Genomic DNA, 18,310 nt, shown 5'->3' with positions numbered 1-18,310 from the left:
TTGGGTGGGCTTGTTTTTATCTAGCTTTATAATAGGATAGTTTACATTGTGACACTTGTATGTAGGTTAATAATCACTGTAGATTTCAGCAATCACTTGCCACTTAAAAAAAGTTAGCTATTTGGAATATCCTTGGCCTTGAGCCCAATCAAAAAAAAAAAAAAATAATCATAACTACTTCACAGTTAGTTGCAGTATTAAATGCATCCCCTGTCTCTTGTACACATCTAGATGTGTATAAGAGACAGGTTGAAGGGAGGGCAACATTAGCATGTAAGAAAGACAGATCAGTATTTCTTTACAATAGAAGCAGTTACTGTTGCAATAGAAACAGTCACCTTTGTCCAGATGCTGCACAGGCTTTGACAAGTATAAGTGCATAACAATATATAGAGGGCAGTATTTTTTTTACAACACAAAGGTTCACTGTTAATAAAGAACTTACCAGTGACAGCAAAACTGCAGTCATCTATCTTGGGCTTTTGACCCTTGTCTGCTACTGTGACCTTTATAGAAAAGAAGACCAAATTTAAATCACTGTCAACTACTGTTATATAATATTTGTTAAGGAAGTAGACAAATTCAACTTGTCCTAGCTTAATGAAATCGTGGATAGGCCTCTGGTACAAAAGTAAAAATCCCCTGCTTGTTTTTCGAATGAGCATACCTAATCCAAGGACTTATTTCAGGGAAAACACTTTGACATAACACAACCAGGAACAAAAAGATTTTGATGGTTGAGTACACAATATGGTTACCATTAGGTTTTAACCAATATAGATGCAGTGTTGGTATAAATAATGTTCTGAAGAGTTTGGAATGGACCTCATGGTCTTACGATCTGTTCTCATGACCACAAATAGCTCCACGTGCTAAGCCTCATAAAGCAGTGGCAGATCCAGTAATTGAGCCCAGGAAAGGACTTTCACAGAAAAATAGACCATACTTCCCATCCTGTAGGTGGCTTGAGAAAATAAAGGATTGAGAAAACTTACCTCCATTTGGAGTTCTTCCAATGACCAGCTGTTAGCTTGAGCAACGAACTGCCTGGTTGCTGTAATGTATGCCTCTGGGATAAACATTCCACCTAGCCATACTTGCAAATTCTGGTGAAAAAAAACATGTAGACTGCTTAAAGTTTCAAGCATCATTTTAAACATTATCATCATCATCAACTGATCATTACCATTAACAAGGTAACAGTAAGAGACTTACATAGCACATAATAGATAGTCTATATAGGGAAAACAAAAACACTATTCTAGTAGGTAAACCAAACTAATGGTGCAAAAATAACTTTACCCTCATCATCAACATCACCATCATTAACAGTATCATCATAATTTATTTCCTCTTTTCATATGGTCATAATGAGACAAGTTCTACTTTTAATTTTTTTTATTCCAATGATATAACTTTCTTTTTTCTTTACATATTTTTCTCATTTTCATTTTTGTATTGTATATCATTATTGTATTGTTTACCATCATTGAATGAATGTCATTTGAATTGAATCATTCTCATTAACAGTATCATTATCATCATCAACTGAATCATCATCATCAATACCACCTCTATCATTCTTGACATTACTTGCTACTGTGCCAACTTTTGATTTAATTTACCTTAAGTTCCTTAGCTCCACCTTGAGCAGTTGCCGTTGAGATTCGCTGCAGCTGTTTGATTCTCTCGCTGAAGTCACCAACCCACTGAATGACGGTCAAGCCGACCGGTGCCTTGTACTTGTTCCAGTTTGTAGGTATGATACCTTTAGCCAAGTCAGATATAAGAGCCCTATCATGGTCTGTTTCTTCTTACCCTGACAGACTTGTGCTACATTCTCCAAATCAGCTCGCACGGTCTTCAACAGTCTGGATCCTAGGTTAACCTGAAACAGTTAATTAAAATCAAATGATAAACATTGATGATATATATACTACTATTAACAATTACAAAAATATTAGAAACTAAGCACCATAAATGGTTTTGAAATGTTATTCCAAGTTTTATTTAAATACAGTATAGCAAGGAAAATAAGAGGGTTTTACTTACCTCTCTTTCAAAAAATCGGAAAAGAGGATCCTTAATGTTGTCTGCTGTTCTCTTCAGTAATGGCAAAGACTGGAAAAATTAAACAAATATTAATTACACAAATGATAAAAGCATAATAAGCATAGGGTGATAAAGACAAAATAAAGATTGAATCTGAAACACTGACACTGAACAGGTAATCTGTTTGTGTCTCATCTTAACTAAAATGTTAATAATTAATTTTTCGAGAAAAACATATTGTCCTTATCAGAATTCAAACCCATGACCTTCCGATTAGCATTTGGATACTCTACCAACTGAGCTATGAGGCCAAGTGGTATACACCGTTGGATTTTTCCATTAGGACTATCACATATTGTCCTTATCAAAATTCAAACCCATGACCTTCCGATTAGCATTTGGATACTCTAACAACTGAGCTATGAGGCCAAGTGGTATACACCGTTGGATTTTTCCATTAGGACACACATTTTCTTAAGGTATTGCATAATACAATGAAAATTTATAAAGCACATCTTGACAATATGGGGAAGAAAATTAACAAAAACGAAATTTCTTAGCATACTTTTGGTACAACACTCTGCCAATGGCCAACTGATGTATTGAGTGTTCTCATCCAAGATGGCCGACCATCTGATGTGTGCCTCTCTCTGAATTCAACGGACGCAGCAGATACGTCTTCCTCATCCTCCAACAGACTCATCTTCAGCAACTTAGAATTCAATGTTACTTCCTATAATATCAAAGAAAATGATTTAAGCTCTAAAATAAAGTATTAAAAAACAATAAAAACATAAAAATCCAGACCATTCTTAAAATGCTATGACCATATTTAGGCATGTCACATGTTTTTGTCAAACATAATTTGATAGCCTGGACAGGGCTTGAGTACGATTTTTGGTCTGTAGTAGTTTATTTGACACTACAAAACAGAAGCAAATGGAGTAAACATGATATAAAAAATAGACCATTTTCACGCAATTTAAAATCAAAATTTTTGATAACCTGTCAACTACTACTGACAGACTTTCAGGGGCCTATAGCATTTCGCCATCATGGATCAGATCAATGATAAAACTAAATTACTAATGAGCACAAATATTTTAAAATAGAAACAACACAAAATGGTTATATTAAAAACAAGTCTAAGTCTTAAAAAGGTATTTCAATGTTTAAACAGGGGCCTATGCAAGATCATAATTATTATTAAATTATTATTATTATTATTATTATTATTATTATTATTACTTTTATTATTATTAGTTCCTCGATCGTTATTCTATATTTTATGATGACATTTTATAGCCTTACCCAAGGTTATGAGAAGCACTTTCTCAGCATTGTTAGGAAGGCCTAGCCACGATGGGATCTGGTTCTCTGGTAGCGACTCTGTCCACTGCAAACACCGTTCACGTCTGATATAAGCAAACACAAAAACCTCTTAATGAGTCTCAGTTTATGTAGAGCATTTTGTGTGTATGACTCATTTGTGAATGTGAATGTAGGGCAAAAACGATCCTGGACAATAACCACCTGAACAAAAACCACCCAAAATGCAATATACCATTGTTAAAGTAGGGTGGGCAGTGGGGTGCACAATGTTGGGTGGGCTTGTTTTTATCTAGCTTTATAATAGGATAGTTTACATTGTGACACTTGTATGTAGGTTAATTATGACTGTAGATTTCAGCAATCACTTGCCACTATTTGGAATATCCTTGGCCTTGAGCTCAATAAAAAAAAAAAAAAAATAATCATAACTACTTCACAGTTAGTTGCAGTATTAAATGCATCCCTTTAAAATGAGAGTAAGCTGCTTGACCTTATTCCGTCTGGCATTGATAAGCTTTTCCCATCGCCCTGATCAAATTCCTTGATCAATTGGAAGTCGGCATCAAAAGCTCTTCACAGTAAACAACTTGTTGACAAAGGCTGTCAACAAACGCTACATTAAAAATTAAAAAAATCATCGTTACATTTTAAAGAGAAGCATCTAGCTTTATAAAGAGCTATATAAATCTAACTACACATTAACAATAGGACACATAGCTCTCCACAGTAAACAACTTGACAAAGGCTGTCAACAAATGCTATATCAAAAATTAAAAGAATCATTGTTAGATTTTAAAGAAAATTATCTAGCTTTATAAAGTGCTATATAAATCTAACTACACACTAACAATAGGACAAAGACTACACTCCAATCAATTCAATTCAATTTGGTATAAAATAGTTCCATTTCTCGCCTGATCAAAGTCAATACGGCCGCCATAGATACACTGTGATAACAGAGTCCTGAAGGCATTCCACGGCACTTTTACGGGTGAAAGGTTAGATCGACCCTGAAAACAGAACAGGATTTTCAAAATGAAACAATAAATAAAATCTATAACATAAGCAAATATATATAAATGAAAAATGAAGAATAGTGACGTGTTTTGAATGTTAAATCCTGTTATGAGCTTTAGTCAATACTTAAAATCTAAGCACTGGAATATAACAATGAAACTAGACTAGGGTACGAAAAATTCTGATTATGTATGGTTTCCAATGATAGCAATAAATAATCCACCTTTTCCCGATATTTAATTAAATTCAACTCAAATATTTAGTTGATCACTTGTCAAATAACATAGAAAATATATATAATTAATAGAACCAACGCATACAATGGTTGCAAATTGTCAAGGAATGACATAAACTGTTGTGCTGTGTTGTCTCGGTCACTTCACTTTCATTTAAATAAATGATATGAAAAAAAAGTAATGATTTTATGACCCATGAATACAAATTTAAAATGTACGTTACATACTTTAGCAGCCAGGTAAAAAAAATCGAGAAAAAATAAAATTATATTCAAATTTTAGTCTGAGAGTGCCATTTCCAGCCAACTAGAGATGCCGTAATAATAAATTTTCCCGCCTTACCCTGGCCCGCCCTCCGCTGGTGCCACCCATGCCTTATTTTACATTTCATTTCCTCCCATCCATCCACCCAACGGGTCGACGCCCTTGGATTGGTATTCTCCAATCAAGAAAATACATGGACATATGTGGTGAAATTATAAGATGAACCGTTCTGTGATGCTAAAACATTCTCTTCTGTCACTTTACCTTAGCACTGCAAACAACCTTAGCCTCCGGAAAGGAGGAGAGGGTTAGCTGCCTCTTGAGATTTCCAGTTTCTAAATGAAGGCTTATGATGTGTTTCGCTGTTCCTCAACTGGCCCCTCCTGCCTCTACGTGCGCGAATAATCTCAATTTTTTAAATAACAATTATATTTTTATTCTATTTTTCATTTTTCTAAAGAATATTTTTCGTCCACAGGTTTCCAGATTTCCCACCCCCACCCCCTCCTTACTCCCTGGATCCGCCCCTGGAACTGATCTTGGCGAGGCGCCAAGGGAAGGTGCAAGGCTTCATTCTGTCCGTCCGGCCGCCGCGCAAATGTTTTCTCATATCACATTCTGGTCGAAATATGGCTTCCATACTTATATGGGTAGTATATACGTTACTCCTCCTCCTTGGAAAGTAGGAGGGGGCAAACACAAACCTGATATGGTCAAAAGAGGAGGAGCAAGTTTGCATCTTCCGAAATCGTTACTTTCAAAGATTCAAAAATATTGATATCCGTGCAAATCCGAAAGCTAAATGTCACAATCCCTCTTTGAGTAATTTGTTAACGAAAATTGACTGGGATTTGTTTCGAGCCTACCAACAAATCAGAGCATTGAAATAACGACCGATAGACACAGAATTCAAAAAATGCAAATGCAGTTTTTTGGCTTTCCCTTAGGGGACTTGGACTAGAAACTGGCATTATCAATGATTTTTTTTCGTAAGAGATATAAAATATTAGGTTCATTTTGAAATTTGTGACAAAAAATTGGAAAATTTTAACTCAGATTGTGGCTTTAAACTTAATTACAGTGTATTTCATTTGGACAAACGATAATAAGTAAGGCCCCGTAAAAAACATTATTAGTTTATCACCCACTCCCTCATCACTTTTGGGAAAGATCTGATTTATTTAAAAAAAAATTTTTTTCAATCAACATATATTTTTTATTTCAAACGGTCCTTTTCCATCTTTTTTCACTTGAAAAGCTCAGGATTTCTTGCAAATATGTTTACTGGTACAACAAAAACATATTTTTTAAATATAAATTTGATTCCATTCTTATGACTTTATATATATGTGTCTCTAACCATTAATTTACTTGTGATCATCGGTAAAACTCCCTCATCAGTTTTTATTCTTTGATAGAGTGATAAACTAATAATTTTATGGTACCTAACATATCACTGATATAAAAGGAAGAGACAAAAGCTAAAAAGAAAACAGTCAAAAACCGTAAAATTGAAACGTTTGAGAGTTTGCACACTCTGTAATGTTTTAGTGCAGGTTATCTTTTGCGGTCAAAAACAACATTTACTTAATTCCAAAAAACTGACCGACCGAACATATTTTAACTAAATGAAAAGAAATGGTATACATAAAATACGTTGAAACAATTAAATAAAAAGATGAGCTAGCAAAATTGAAAAGTAAATAAAGAAATGTTAATACATGCATGTGCAGGTAAATACAAGCAACATAATACAGAACGTGATTTCCGTTTACAAAGAAATGATATCCCGTGACAGTTTGCGAATTTGTGTAATATTAGGTGTAAGATTCATCCGTTCTAAATACAGATGACTGTATGATACACCATATGTCAAGCTTCATATACCTTCCTTTAAGTTTACGAATAGATAAAATTCAGATACTGTATATCTGAAGTTGATATTGATTACCGTACCGTACTTGTTCTTTACATTATGGTTCGTCATGCGATGGGGGCAGCTAGGAATTAAGAACAATTCAAGGGCCCATTTGATGATTCCTATGGGCTTTAAACAGTGTATGTGGCCATTTGACGTACATTACTGGATTGACTGCCTTTTAAATTGGGTGGGGGGTGGGTGGGGCGTCTGGATATCTAGATGGGCCGTAAAGAGTAAATGGGATCCGTCTGGTTTACTGACTGCAAGTTTAATATCAATACTAACCCTTTAAGATCGGCTTCAGCGGATGGGTGGTTATTTTTCTTAATAGGCACTTGTCACCGGGGCACAGTCATCGGTGCAATCGCACCGACCGCCACGCAACTGGCCTGAGGTTTGCGGAGCATGGAAGAGTTAGAGGTTCCCATGTGCGATAGGGCCTAGGGAGGCATTACATGTATAAAGTAAAACAGTTTTACAGGCTTCAAAATATTTGACGAAAAAACTAAGTTTTACAATTAGATACCTGAAAAACACAATCTACTTGTAATTTACATAGATTCAGCCAAAAAATAAATGTACCAGTTACCTACAAAATACTTAACACAAGTTGCACATGTGTCATAATTAGTTTTACAATCAACACGCCGCCGATCAACTTAAAATTATATTTTCAATTCATCGTATTTCCACGCATCACCTGATCAGAGAAAGACCAAATGAAACTGTTGTAAGCTTAGCAAAAATCGTCGAACGGAGATAATGACTTAAAGTATATTCCCTAATTTTACATACAGACGAAAGTCTCTAGGAGTGAAAACGTTACATGTACTGGCTGAGAGGAAAGAATAATGATTATTTAGATGCCTAATAAAGGTTATACACAATCATTAATTACTCTAACAAAAATGAAGGTAATGTTATTATTAAGCAGAAACAAACACCATAATCACGAGTTCTGTGTGAAGTTCTTCTAATATTTCCCTTTAATCATTAGCTTTTCCCCTTCAGCGGTTGAAAAATAGGTCAACATTCTCCTTAACTTCCCAGTAAGACATTTCGTGTACTTCTCTTTGATCTCCTCCTGTTGTTTTTTCAACCATCTGTCGACATAATTCTCGTCATTTCCAGACTGTGGAATGCATTCAAAGTCGGTTGTTATTCCAGGTATCATGGCGAAGAACTCCCTACAACCTTGCTTGATCTCCTTTGCTTTACTTTTCATCAATAAGTAGTGCTGCTTTTTGGCATCCTCCATAGCCATTTCCCCTTTGTTATGAAATGTAGTAAGCTCTTCTTCAACCACTTTGAAAAAACCAGCGATACCCTCCAAACCATCAATGAATGCCGCTAGAGCTGGAATCATGGTCTCACTTATCACAACAACTGCTGCATTATTGATAACGCATTGTGCATTTTTCGCTACCGATTTCACCAAATCATCATCAGCACTCTTGCATAGTAATGGTGTTGCAATTAAATTTACAACTGGAACAAAGAAAAGCGCAGCCGCCCAGGTACTTTTGATATCAGCAGACTCTTCTAGTTCTCTTTTTTTTTCTCTTTAATTCATTCGTCAAGTTCGTCAGTTCGTCAATGAGTACCGTTGCTTCATCCTGTCTCTTCTTCAATGGGGTCATTATCTTCTTGTGCAGTTCGACAACTTCCACACAGCATTGCTGGTAGCCTTTTACATCCTCCAAGATGCCAGGGAGAATTTCTTGCCAATCCTCAAAACAAAGTCCTTCGTAGTTCTCAAAGAACTCTTTGAGGTTTCTTACCAGCATGGTAGATGCTGGCAGAACTCCTTTGACATAGACCAAAGCATCTTTCCTGGTGTCGTCTCGTATCTTGATGATCTCCCTGGCGGTATCTGACGATCCGCTCAGCGCTGTCTCCGCATAGAGAGATCTCATAGAGAGGGAAAACATCCGCATTCTTTTCGGTACCTCCATCACGGTATCTGCGAGATCATTTAATTGAGTTTCAACAGACATCTGTAAGGTAAAGAAAACTAGGGGTTAATTCCTAATAAGGCAATTTGTGTTGGGCAAATTTCTATTTTACAGTGAACTGTTATTGACATATTTCTAAGCGTGTATGTTAACACACCGAAAGGGGAGTTAAATAACGCTGCAAGAAAATGAAATGGATTTGTTCATATAAAATACTCAAATCAAATCAATCTCTTGAATTGTAGACGTAAAATGGTTTTGCAAAGTTTTGGAAAGGGGTCGAAAAACCTATACGGGCCTACATCATTGCAACTTGAGATCTGAATTATTTTGTAGCACTGATAAAACTGCAGAAAGCATAAGATGAATAGGACATAAATACAAACACAGGACAGCAGTATAATCATCGGCTAGGTCGCGACAGTAAGCATGCTCATGTATAGGCGTAGAAACCAATTTTTGTCGGTACACAATGCAATATTTATTTTTTTTATATTTCTCATTACAAAATGTAATAACTTTGAGCGGTTATAAACATGGAAAATTATAATACATTGTATATTTTTGCTTCCTAATAGTTGATTTTAAAAAAAAAAAAAAGAACAGAGAATGGGATACTTATCTCACAAACAATTCATGACTAGAAAATAATATGCCAATGATTACACATGCATTGAGTGTATCAGCATTGGATATAATTATGCCTATTTTACTATTGAACTTAAATTTTTAACTTTTAATGCTTATATATTTAAAACAAACGTATATTCTGTAAGCATTTGGTTGTTTCCTGTGAAGGGCCCCCACTCGACAGTGATTAAGTTCACTTTTGGGGTGTCCTGTCTCATATTGTCTGTGCTTGTTCTTTGCTGTTTACTTTATTGTCAATTTTAATGTTTTGAGACGAATAAATGAAATGAAAAAAAATAATAATAAGCAAATCTTCGGGAAATTAAGTACGTCATGGTCACTAATTTGGACAAGGCGATTTTGGGAAGAACATATTGGTTGGAAACAAAAAGTAAAATTTGCTATTAGTATTTCTAATAATCAAACACAACACTGTATCCCATCAAATATCGGACCAAGTAGTCTAAAATACTGGAAATCTTTGAACATAAATTGACTACAAAAGATTTAAAATATAGCACTAAATTGCATCTAAGGGTACTGCATTATTAGAAACTTGTTCAATCTCAACATCATCCTTACACCCCCACCCCTGAGATTTATATACGCCACTGCCTTAGATACCTCCCCGTATTATAAGGAGCTTCTTCATGCACTGAGGGGGTACTGAGGGTGGGGTGGAAATGCCACCCCAATGAACGAGACAACTTTTTTTTCAGCCCTCTATAAAAAACACACTTTTCTTTTAGAAAGATTGTGGCAGGCTTTTGGATACTAGACGGGGGCCTGGGAGGTGGGGAGTGCTCCCCCTAACCACATATTACTGTGTAATTTTGGGCAATATGCTGATATTTTTCCTGGCACTGCAAAAAAAAAAAAAAGAACAAAACAAAACAAAAACACAAACAAATGAACTTCAACAATCTTGTTTGAGGAGAATGGTTCCGTAAACAACTCAGGTAATTACACTAACGATCTAAGATTGCCCGACTAATACTGGTAGCAATATTATATATTGAAAGACTGACCAAGAAATAGAAAATTCTTGAATAGGCTTAAACATTTACTTGCAATGGTAGCACCTATGCATATAAGTAGGCCCTACTCTTAGTTTGGTTTAAAAAAAAAGGTGCGGTGATATCTCCAGTTAGTTATGTAATAATTTTTCGGGCAAATCCTACATTTTCAGGCAAATCGTTAGATCCCCCTCCCCAAAAAAGTCAAATTGGGTTCCTACGTCCATGAGTCTATACTTGCTGTTGGTGTAATGTTTCTATTTTGGATCTCCATTTGTTGCGACTATTGTTACGATTGTTGTCACGATTTGATACGTGTTAGTAACACATGATGTGGCTAATGCTCAGTATCAATGATTTTTTTCAGTGGCAGGCATGGTTAAACGGGGACTAATGAGACTTAGTAAATGTTGAATCTATCCTCTCTTTGACTACGATGTAGGTTATGATATGGGATATAATGTTTTGAGAACTAGATAAATACTGCAGGTTCTACTGTACAAGCAGTGGCGGAACAGCGGGGTGGGGAAGTAAATCACCCACGTCACACTAAATCAAAAGTCTGTCACAGCCAGAGGTTCCTTCTTTAAAAAATCTTATTTGGGAGGGGGATTCCCCTCTCAAACCCTTCTTTTCAGCTCTGGCCTACGAGCTCAAGTTCCACCCCCCTTCGGACAGGTTAACTCCCCCAGAAAATATATCCAGAGCCGCCACTTTTTACAAGATCGGGAGCATACATTGAAATTGTCGCGTGCTGCATACATGCAGCACATACATTTCAATGGCATACTGTATTGTCTTATTTGACCAAATGAAATGGCTGTTAATATAGGGAAAGTAAAAATAAACAAAAAACCTTTTCGTGACCCCTCCGTCAAATGTGTTGAAGTCGAATGTGACCTTATGTGAAAAAGCTTGGCAGTTCTGTTCTACTTCTACAGTATCTCCATGGACCTCCCATGGAATCAATAGTGGATTGGTGGCAGATAGAAACGACATTCTGTCATACTAGGCCTATGTGTGGGTATAGTAAAATTCGGTTGATTTGCCTTAAAATCTAAAAACAGAAATAGTGTATTCGTTTTATTTCCAACCACAAGTTTGTTTTTTTTAAATTTTAGTTCTTCAACTTCAACTTCAAATTTATTTTCCAATAAGTATAAGTATCTAAAATTCAAATAAATACATAAACCAATATAGGAAGGAGCCAGAAAAAAGTGTAAACTCTAATCAAGTCCAGCCCCTTTAAACGTAAAACAATTGCATAATTCTATATATAGGGCAAAATTATTACTTTTTCAACTTAACAAATATCAAATATACCATTCGTAGTTAGCAGTGGCGGATCCAGGGGAGGGGGGTTCAAGGGGTTCGGACGAACCCCCGTCCGTGAAGAAACGTAACGAAATACAACTGGGTCCTGGCTTACAAAAGGCATGCTAACCTACCTAACGGTAGGCATAGGTTGGAAGATCAGACAAACTAGGATTAGCCCATCTAGTTTTCAATTAAATAAATTATACACACTGTTTTTGGTTCGCCGTCATAATAATTTATGTACGAAAGTGCGTTCTTCAGGCCCATCGGTTCATCGATCCATGAGATCCAAGAAAGACTACATATCTATTAACGCCTCAGAATTCGGGAATCATCTAGGAATCAAAATTATCCCGGGGAGGACCACCGGACCCCCCTTTCATTTTCGGGGTTTTTTTTCTGACAAAAATGTTGAACCCTCCCTCTTTTGATTCCTGGATCCGCCCCTGTTTAGTTTGTTTTATTTCCAACCATAACATATACAAATTTAAACATCTTTAGTTATTTTCAGTATTCGACAGTGTTTAATTGTGGTGTGTGTCTTAAACAACTGATATAGCTTAACATTGCACGTGTGTTGTAAATGAAATTTTCACCAGGTAGACAATGGAGTCTAACTAATGCCGTAGCCAGGATCCAAACATTGCAGGACAATATCAGGGTGGGCCCATTTTACGCGTAAATTCAAATAATGTGGATTCATTTTTTTTTAAAGTTGACCCATTTTACGCAAAAATATGAAAAATGTGGACCAATTTTCTTACAATTTACCGATTTTAGGCTAAATATGAGAAATCGGGACCCATTTATCAAAAGTGGACTCGTTTTATGCATAAATTTATATGATCAAATAACATTTAGCTTCAAGTGTAGTATTATTTCGAATTTCATTTATGCTTGTATGGATTGTTTCTCACCAGTCGCTTTCAATCCGCATTCTCGGACCTTCTTCCTCTGAATGACATTGGCAAGTAGCCAATGTCATGATGTAATGATGACGGGTGCGATCTGCGATGTTGCACAGCAGAATGTCCACCCGGGCCCCCTCCTCTTGGACCTGAGGTTTGGTGCAGGAGTTCGTCGTAGAACTGGGACAACTCGTAACCTCCTTCATCCCTATTCACGCGGTGTTGTTAGTGCGTCTTATCCGTATATAGCTTTTCTAATCTTCCTTTGATGTTTTTCAATTTTCTTGTCCAATCACTTTGTATTTATCCAGTCCGGGGTGTGATTTAACCGGACCATATGGTCCGTGTTGGCCAATTGTGTATAATATCGGAGGTTGAGGCACGTGTATCTCTAGTGCGTACTCCACCTGAGGTGTTGGTACAGACATCTGTTTTGTGTTCTTCTAATCTACTCTGAAAGGCCTAGTGCCTGTCTCCCCTATATATTTAGCGTCACAGTTGCTACATCTAACCTGGTAAATAGCTCCACACTTCTTTTGGGTGCACAAGTATTTCTCTAAGCTTGTTGAGTGTTTTGTAGTAATAACCTACTTGGTGTTTCTTGAGGACATCTCTGATTCTTTCTGACATCCCTTGAACGTAAGGTAAACATATATTTCATCTCGCCTTGTTATTTGTACTGCTTTTCCCCCACTCTATCTGTGTTTTTCTGTTGTTTTCTGTCTATGTTTCTTCACCACTGTCATTGTCCACTTGGGGTAGTCACGTGCCTTCAAAGCTGTCGATATGTAACCCATTTAAGATCTGTAAGTTACGTTCCTTCGTTGTCGATATTACTTCTTCACATCTGTCCACTAGAAACCGTACCACTAAGTTTGTGTTCAATATAGGATGGTGAGAGTGAAAATTTATACTCTTTTAAATTTATACTTAAGCAAATTATTAATAGATAAATTTGTATATTTCTGAATGACCTTAACTGTTTTAATGTATTGTTTTTATTGTAGTTTGTAGGCCTTTTAATTTTTTTTGTCTTTTGAATACTCAATATTTTAAATGTTTTAATGTATGTATATTTTTAAATCGAGGGCCCTTAATGATCAGTTCATGCTGGAAATGGATACCGGTAGGTCACCCTCTTTAAAAATTGTAAAAAATAACGATTGAACAGCAGACAGCTAATAATTTTCAAAAACAACACAACAGATCGTATCTTCATCATAGGCAAAGCCTGTATTTAATCAAATAAGTTATGGCCTTAACGGCCCCAATAAGACATGTTTCGGCAGTCCACTACCATCGTCAGTTATCTATTGCACGCAGGCAATCATTGATATAGGGGAGTAAAAATTCAATAAAAAAAAAAATAAATAAATAAATACAACTGCATAAAAAAATTCATGTTTAACCGAAACCTTCCAAACTATGTTATTTTCAAAAGGTACAGTATTTATCGTTGATAGTTGCAGTCATATTATCAACAGGTTTCACGCTATTACTTCGACTCACACCACGCAGATAGTATCACCCTCTCCCCCACCCCAAAGAACGATCGGCTGCCACATTGCACTGAAAATTCCAATAACACTCATTTTCCGTCCAAGCCTGGCACTCTAAGCCCCGGTAATTTCACAGCTCACAAACGACAACACCACCGCTACGATCACCACGTGTACGACGATAATGCTACATCGAAAGGTCCATGATTATTCTCAATAACAGTACAGGTTCAAAGTACATACTCAACGCCATCGTCGTAATAGGTTTCAATATTTCGACAATAGTCCATCATCAGCAACGAATATACAATAATAGATCCTAACCCCACCCCCTCACCTTACTTAAAGTACAGATTCTATATATTTTATGCCAAAACCAAGACTTTGCACTTAAGTTACTTTTAATAGTCAACTTAATGTTCCCTAATTAAATTGACATATTGTAGACTTATTCTATTTTTTTTTTATGTGTTTTTATGTGTTTGTGGTGTGTCTTTTGTTAAAGATGTATTGTCCCATGCTACAATTTAAAAAAAAAATTAACTTGCCCATTTTGAAGTAACATAAATTCATCAACGTGAACATATAAATTAGTGTATTTACAAAGTGCCTACCCATGAGTTTACAGTGAAAAATGATAGAAACACTTCCATTCACTGGAAGTGTTTTATTATGATTTTTATATAATTTTATGGTTTAAAAATTAGGGTACACATTTTTTTAATTAAATAATTTCTATCCACAAGTTAATAATTTTTATGTTATTACAAAATGAGCAAGTTGATTTCAAAATTACTTTTTATGATTTTTTTTGACATCATCAAGGGACATTACCGTACATCTTTAAACTTTAATTTTGATTTGACTTATTCTGTAATGTTAATGAAAGATTGCAATAAAGTTCTTCGTATATTTTGTATATATAAGTCATGTGTTCTTTAATAAGTCAATGCAGCAGAAGACATGCTCTCGGCGGAAGCTTTTTTTTTTAAATGTGGAGAAATTATTTGTGGACCCATTAGAAAACTTTTGTGGGACTGTCCTAACTGAATTGTCCAACTAACTGGCTACGGCAGTGAGTCTGATCTTTTCTGGGAATTCTCACCGAATTTCGTAGACGCATTTTTGTATGAAAAATCCACGTAAATTCGGTTAATAAACGTTGTTTGATCCAAGGTATGATTTTCCTTTTAACCTTATCGTCGCTAAACATATAGGTATTTGTGGTATCACACGTTTGAACGACAGGTAGTCTTTACGCCAGTAACTATTTTCAGGCCTCTTCTCTGCATCCTTTACAAAATCGCTGTTAGTAACTTTCTTTGTCATTCGAATAGATTTAGCCTAAATGCAATAGTTTATAGATTTCAGTCAAAAAGAAAAAAAAAACGACCCCCAAAATGGAGGCGAAATATGTTTTACTTCCTTTGTTTTAATTTTTACTGGATTTACGTCTCTTACCTTGATTTTCGCCGTTAGCTTAGATTTATGGTAATCAGTATAATGACTTTAAGCGTCGGGTGTTCGAGCAGAACGTTTCAAGCTGCGAGTCGGTTGTTGAAATAAATGGGAAGGTAGGGGTTTGGGGTTTCCCATTTGAAAAGATTCGGAGCAAGCAGTGACTCTTTATGCGAATGATGTTCTTTTTGTCTAACAACCAATGGCATGCCAGAAACACTCCTTTATAACCTCCCATTGATTACCAACAGCAAACACCGGACTCAGTCTAGCCTAATTGAAAATAAATCTTCCTGTCTTTAAAAGCAATTCCAAGATTAAAATTTGACTGTATATTCTTATAAAGGTTTATAAATTCAGTAGTCGGTTGCTAAATACAACAGGTTTATGTCGAGGTGGCGTGGCTTGGTTTAGTCGAGGGGGCGTGGCTTGTATGGCGACACGTCTCCCTAAAACATTACACATACACCGTGTGACCAGTGTATGTGACTTCAGCGAGCGGGCTGGGGCTTAAGTCCTGTTTATACTTCAATGATAACGATAACATATATTGAAGCTTGCGGTACACCACGTAAGTAGTTCTGAAAAAAACTGTTGTTGTTGAGAAAGTCTCCTCGATAACGATAACGATAAACAAAAAAAAGCCAGAAAACAATTGAGAAAACAATTAAGCAGAGCGCTGTAACTCCTAGGCAAGCCAACACAGTAAGTCGAAAAACATGGATCATTGACTGATAAACCATGTTTTTCGGTCGAAAAGCATGGTTTATCAGCAATAAACATGAATTTTCGGCAGATTTCTGACAAACCTGGATTAATGACAGATAAACCATGTTTATCGACCGATATGTAGGCCTATAATGAAATCTAAAAAACTTACTCATTATGTGGCACACAATTTTATGCTACCGAAAGAGTTTTAACTGCATAATGCTACGGTTGCATACCCCCACCCCCGGGGTTAATTATTCATGCCTCAGCAATAAATGCGCGCGAATTTTTATATTTTTAGGCACTCTTAGGGGGTGAAAGGGCATCTTGATCTTCAAGAGGTGGGGAAAGATTTTCCACAGAGATGGATATTTTCCCCTTGTCCCCGGTGGTTACGCCACTGCGGAGAATATATGGCGGCCGATCAAAGGAGCTATGAACACTTTTTGAAGTGGAGAAGGGGTTGCAGGGTGTTGATGAGCCTGGTTTATTATGATATCTTCTTTTTTATTCTTGTCTATTTTTCTATTTTCTTTTTTTTTTTTTACCTTTTCCTTTCCTTTTCCCCTTCTTTCTCTTTTTGTCCCTCTCCCCTCTTTCTTTTCTCTTATTACCCAGCTCGGTACGACGGCTTGGTCAGCCAGGTAAAAACCGTCAGGGGGAAGTCTGCCCCAACCCCCCGCCTCCCACCTGTTACGCCACTGATTGTGCTTGATTGATGTTTTGATGTTTAATGTACATTTGTAAATATCATGTAATTCAGCATTGGCTGCGATTTTGTTGTAAATAAAAGAAACTGAAACTGATTAGAACATAAAATCCTTTTTATATCCCTAAATACATTGGTGGAATTTCCCTTCACCAAGAAAAAAACGTTATTAAAGAAGATATTTCGCTTCTCCAAAGTTCAGAAGGAGCAAATTCTTGCCTGTTTCAAATGATCGAAATATTGTTTGAAGTCTATCAGGCTGAGTTCCCGCCTACACGTGAACGCCAGGCCTACGCCGCCTTGATTTTTTTTCCGTACGAAGCATTTACATGAAACTCCATTCGGGCCGTCTCGACTGAATCGACCCGAAAATCTCATAGTGCAGAATTCAGGAGGTCAAAAGGTCATCAACAGATAAAAGTCTACAAAACAAACTGAGAGAACGTCGCTGTCTAATTTTAAAAATACATTGATGTTAAAAATGTTAATACTAATGGGTCGTTTAAAATGACATATAATATTGGAGTGAGCTGCACGAGTAATGTAAAGTGTTATTTTAACTTGAGTTACATACTGTGACAATTTTTATTTTTTAGTTTAGGCCTGGGTTCTGCATAATTACCTAGGCCTAACTACTAAATATATACGCTTTCTTCATCAAATGAAACAGGGTGACAATTATTTTCAAATTAAGAGAAGAGCTGAGAATAGGCAGCTCTAAAATACTGGATGCCATAAGACCTGCCAAAATGGCAGAGCACCAAATGAATGTATAAATGAGGCCAAAAGCCTAGTTATTAATATTAGGCATAGTAATCAGTAATCTGCAGGTTCTTGATTACAAGGCTAGGCCAGGTTAATTACATGTATTGCCGAAATGATTATTTATTATTATACCCTATTCAGACTACACTCTGTTGCGATCGGTTGCGATGTAATCGGTGGTAATCCAAAACTGATTACTCCCGATCGCAATCAACGAACGCATTCAGACCAACACAAACAAACTTTACATTCTAGGGCATAGGCCTCCGGTGGCAGGCCTGTTTTGACTGACCTCAGCCAAACAGTGCCTGTGGAATTCGTTGCGATCGGATTCCGTGGTAATCGGGAGTAATAAAGATTGTAGCACCCAATCGCAACGGGTAACAATTGCGACATTGATTACATATCGACTAATATTGGTGAGCTTTCACACACGATTTTACTTTGCGATTGGGTGTCGCAATTGCTACAACCGATCGCAATGTGATGCTAGTCTGAATGGGGTATTATTATTATTATT

At 36.4% G+C, this 18,310-nt stretch overlaps 1 protein-coding gene and 1 pseudogene across 1 annotated transcript; both read right to left on the bottom strand.

The window, feature by feature from the left end:
* LOC117120903 overlaps positions 1–4,879 on the bottom strand; it is a 5,999-nt pseudogene extending 1,120 nt beyond the window's left edge.
* Positions 4,880–6,538: 1,659 nt separating this feature from the next.
* Positions 6,539–15,809, bottom strand: LOC117120911. Its single transcript, XM_033266007.1, has 2 exons — positions 15,609–15,809; positions 6,539–8,819 (listed from the first exon to the last, which is right to left on the bottom strand). The coding sequence occupies exon 2, from the start codon at positions 8,817–8,819 to the stop codon at positions 8,352–8,354; it is 468 nt and encodes a 155-aa protein (XP_033121898.1). The 5' UTR covers positions 15,609–15,809; the 3' UTR covers positions 6,539–8,351.
* Positions 15,810–18,310: the final 2,501 nt, after the last annotated feature.

The sequence above is a fragment of the Anneissia japonica genome, unplaced genomic scaffold, assembly GCF_011630105.1.
Source record: "Anneissia japonica isolate Jap-2015-1 unplaced genomic scaffold, ASM1163010v1 scaffold287979_len241728_cov154, whole genome shotgun sequence".
NCBI classification, from domain to species: domain Eukaryota; kingdom Metazoa; phylum Echinodermata; class Crinoidea; order Comatulida; family Comatulidae; genus Anneissia; species Anneissia japonica.
This window is presented reverse-complemented; position numbering and strand designations above follow the sequence as displayed.

What these genes read in the sequence shown, in the direction of transcription:
- LOC117120911 (XM_033266007.1), bottom strand. Translation starts at nt 8,819, where the DNA reads ATGTCTGTTGAAACTCAATTAAATGATCTCGCAGATACCGTGATGGAG.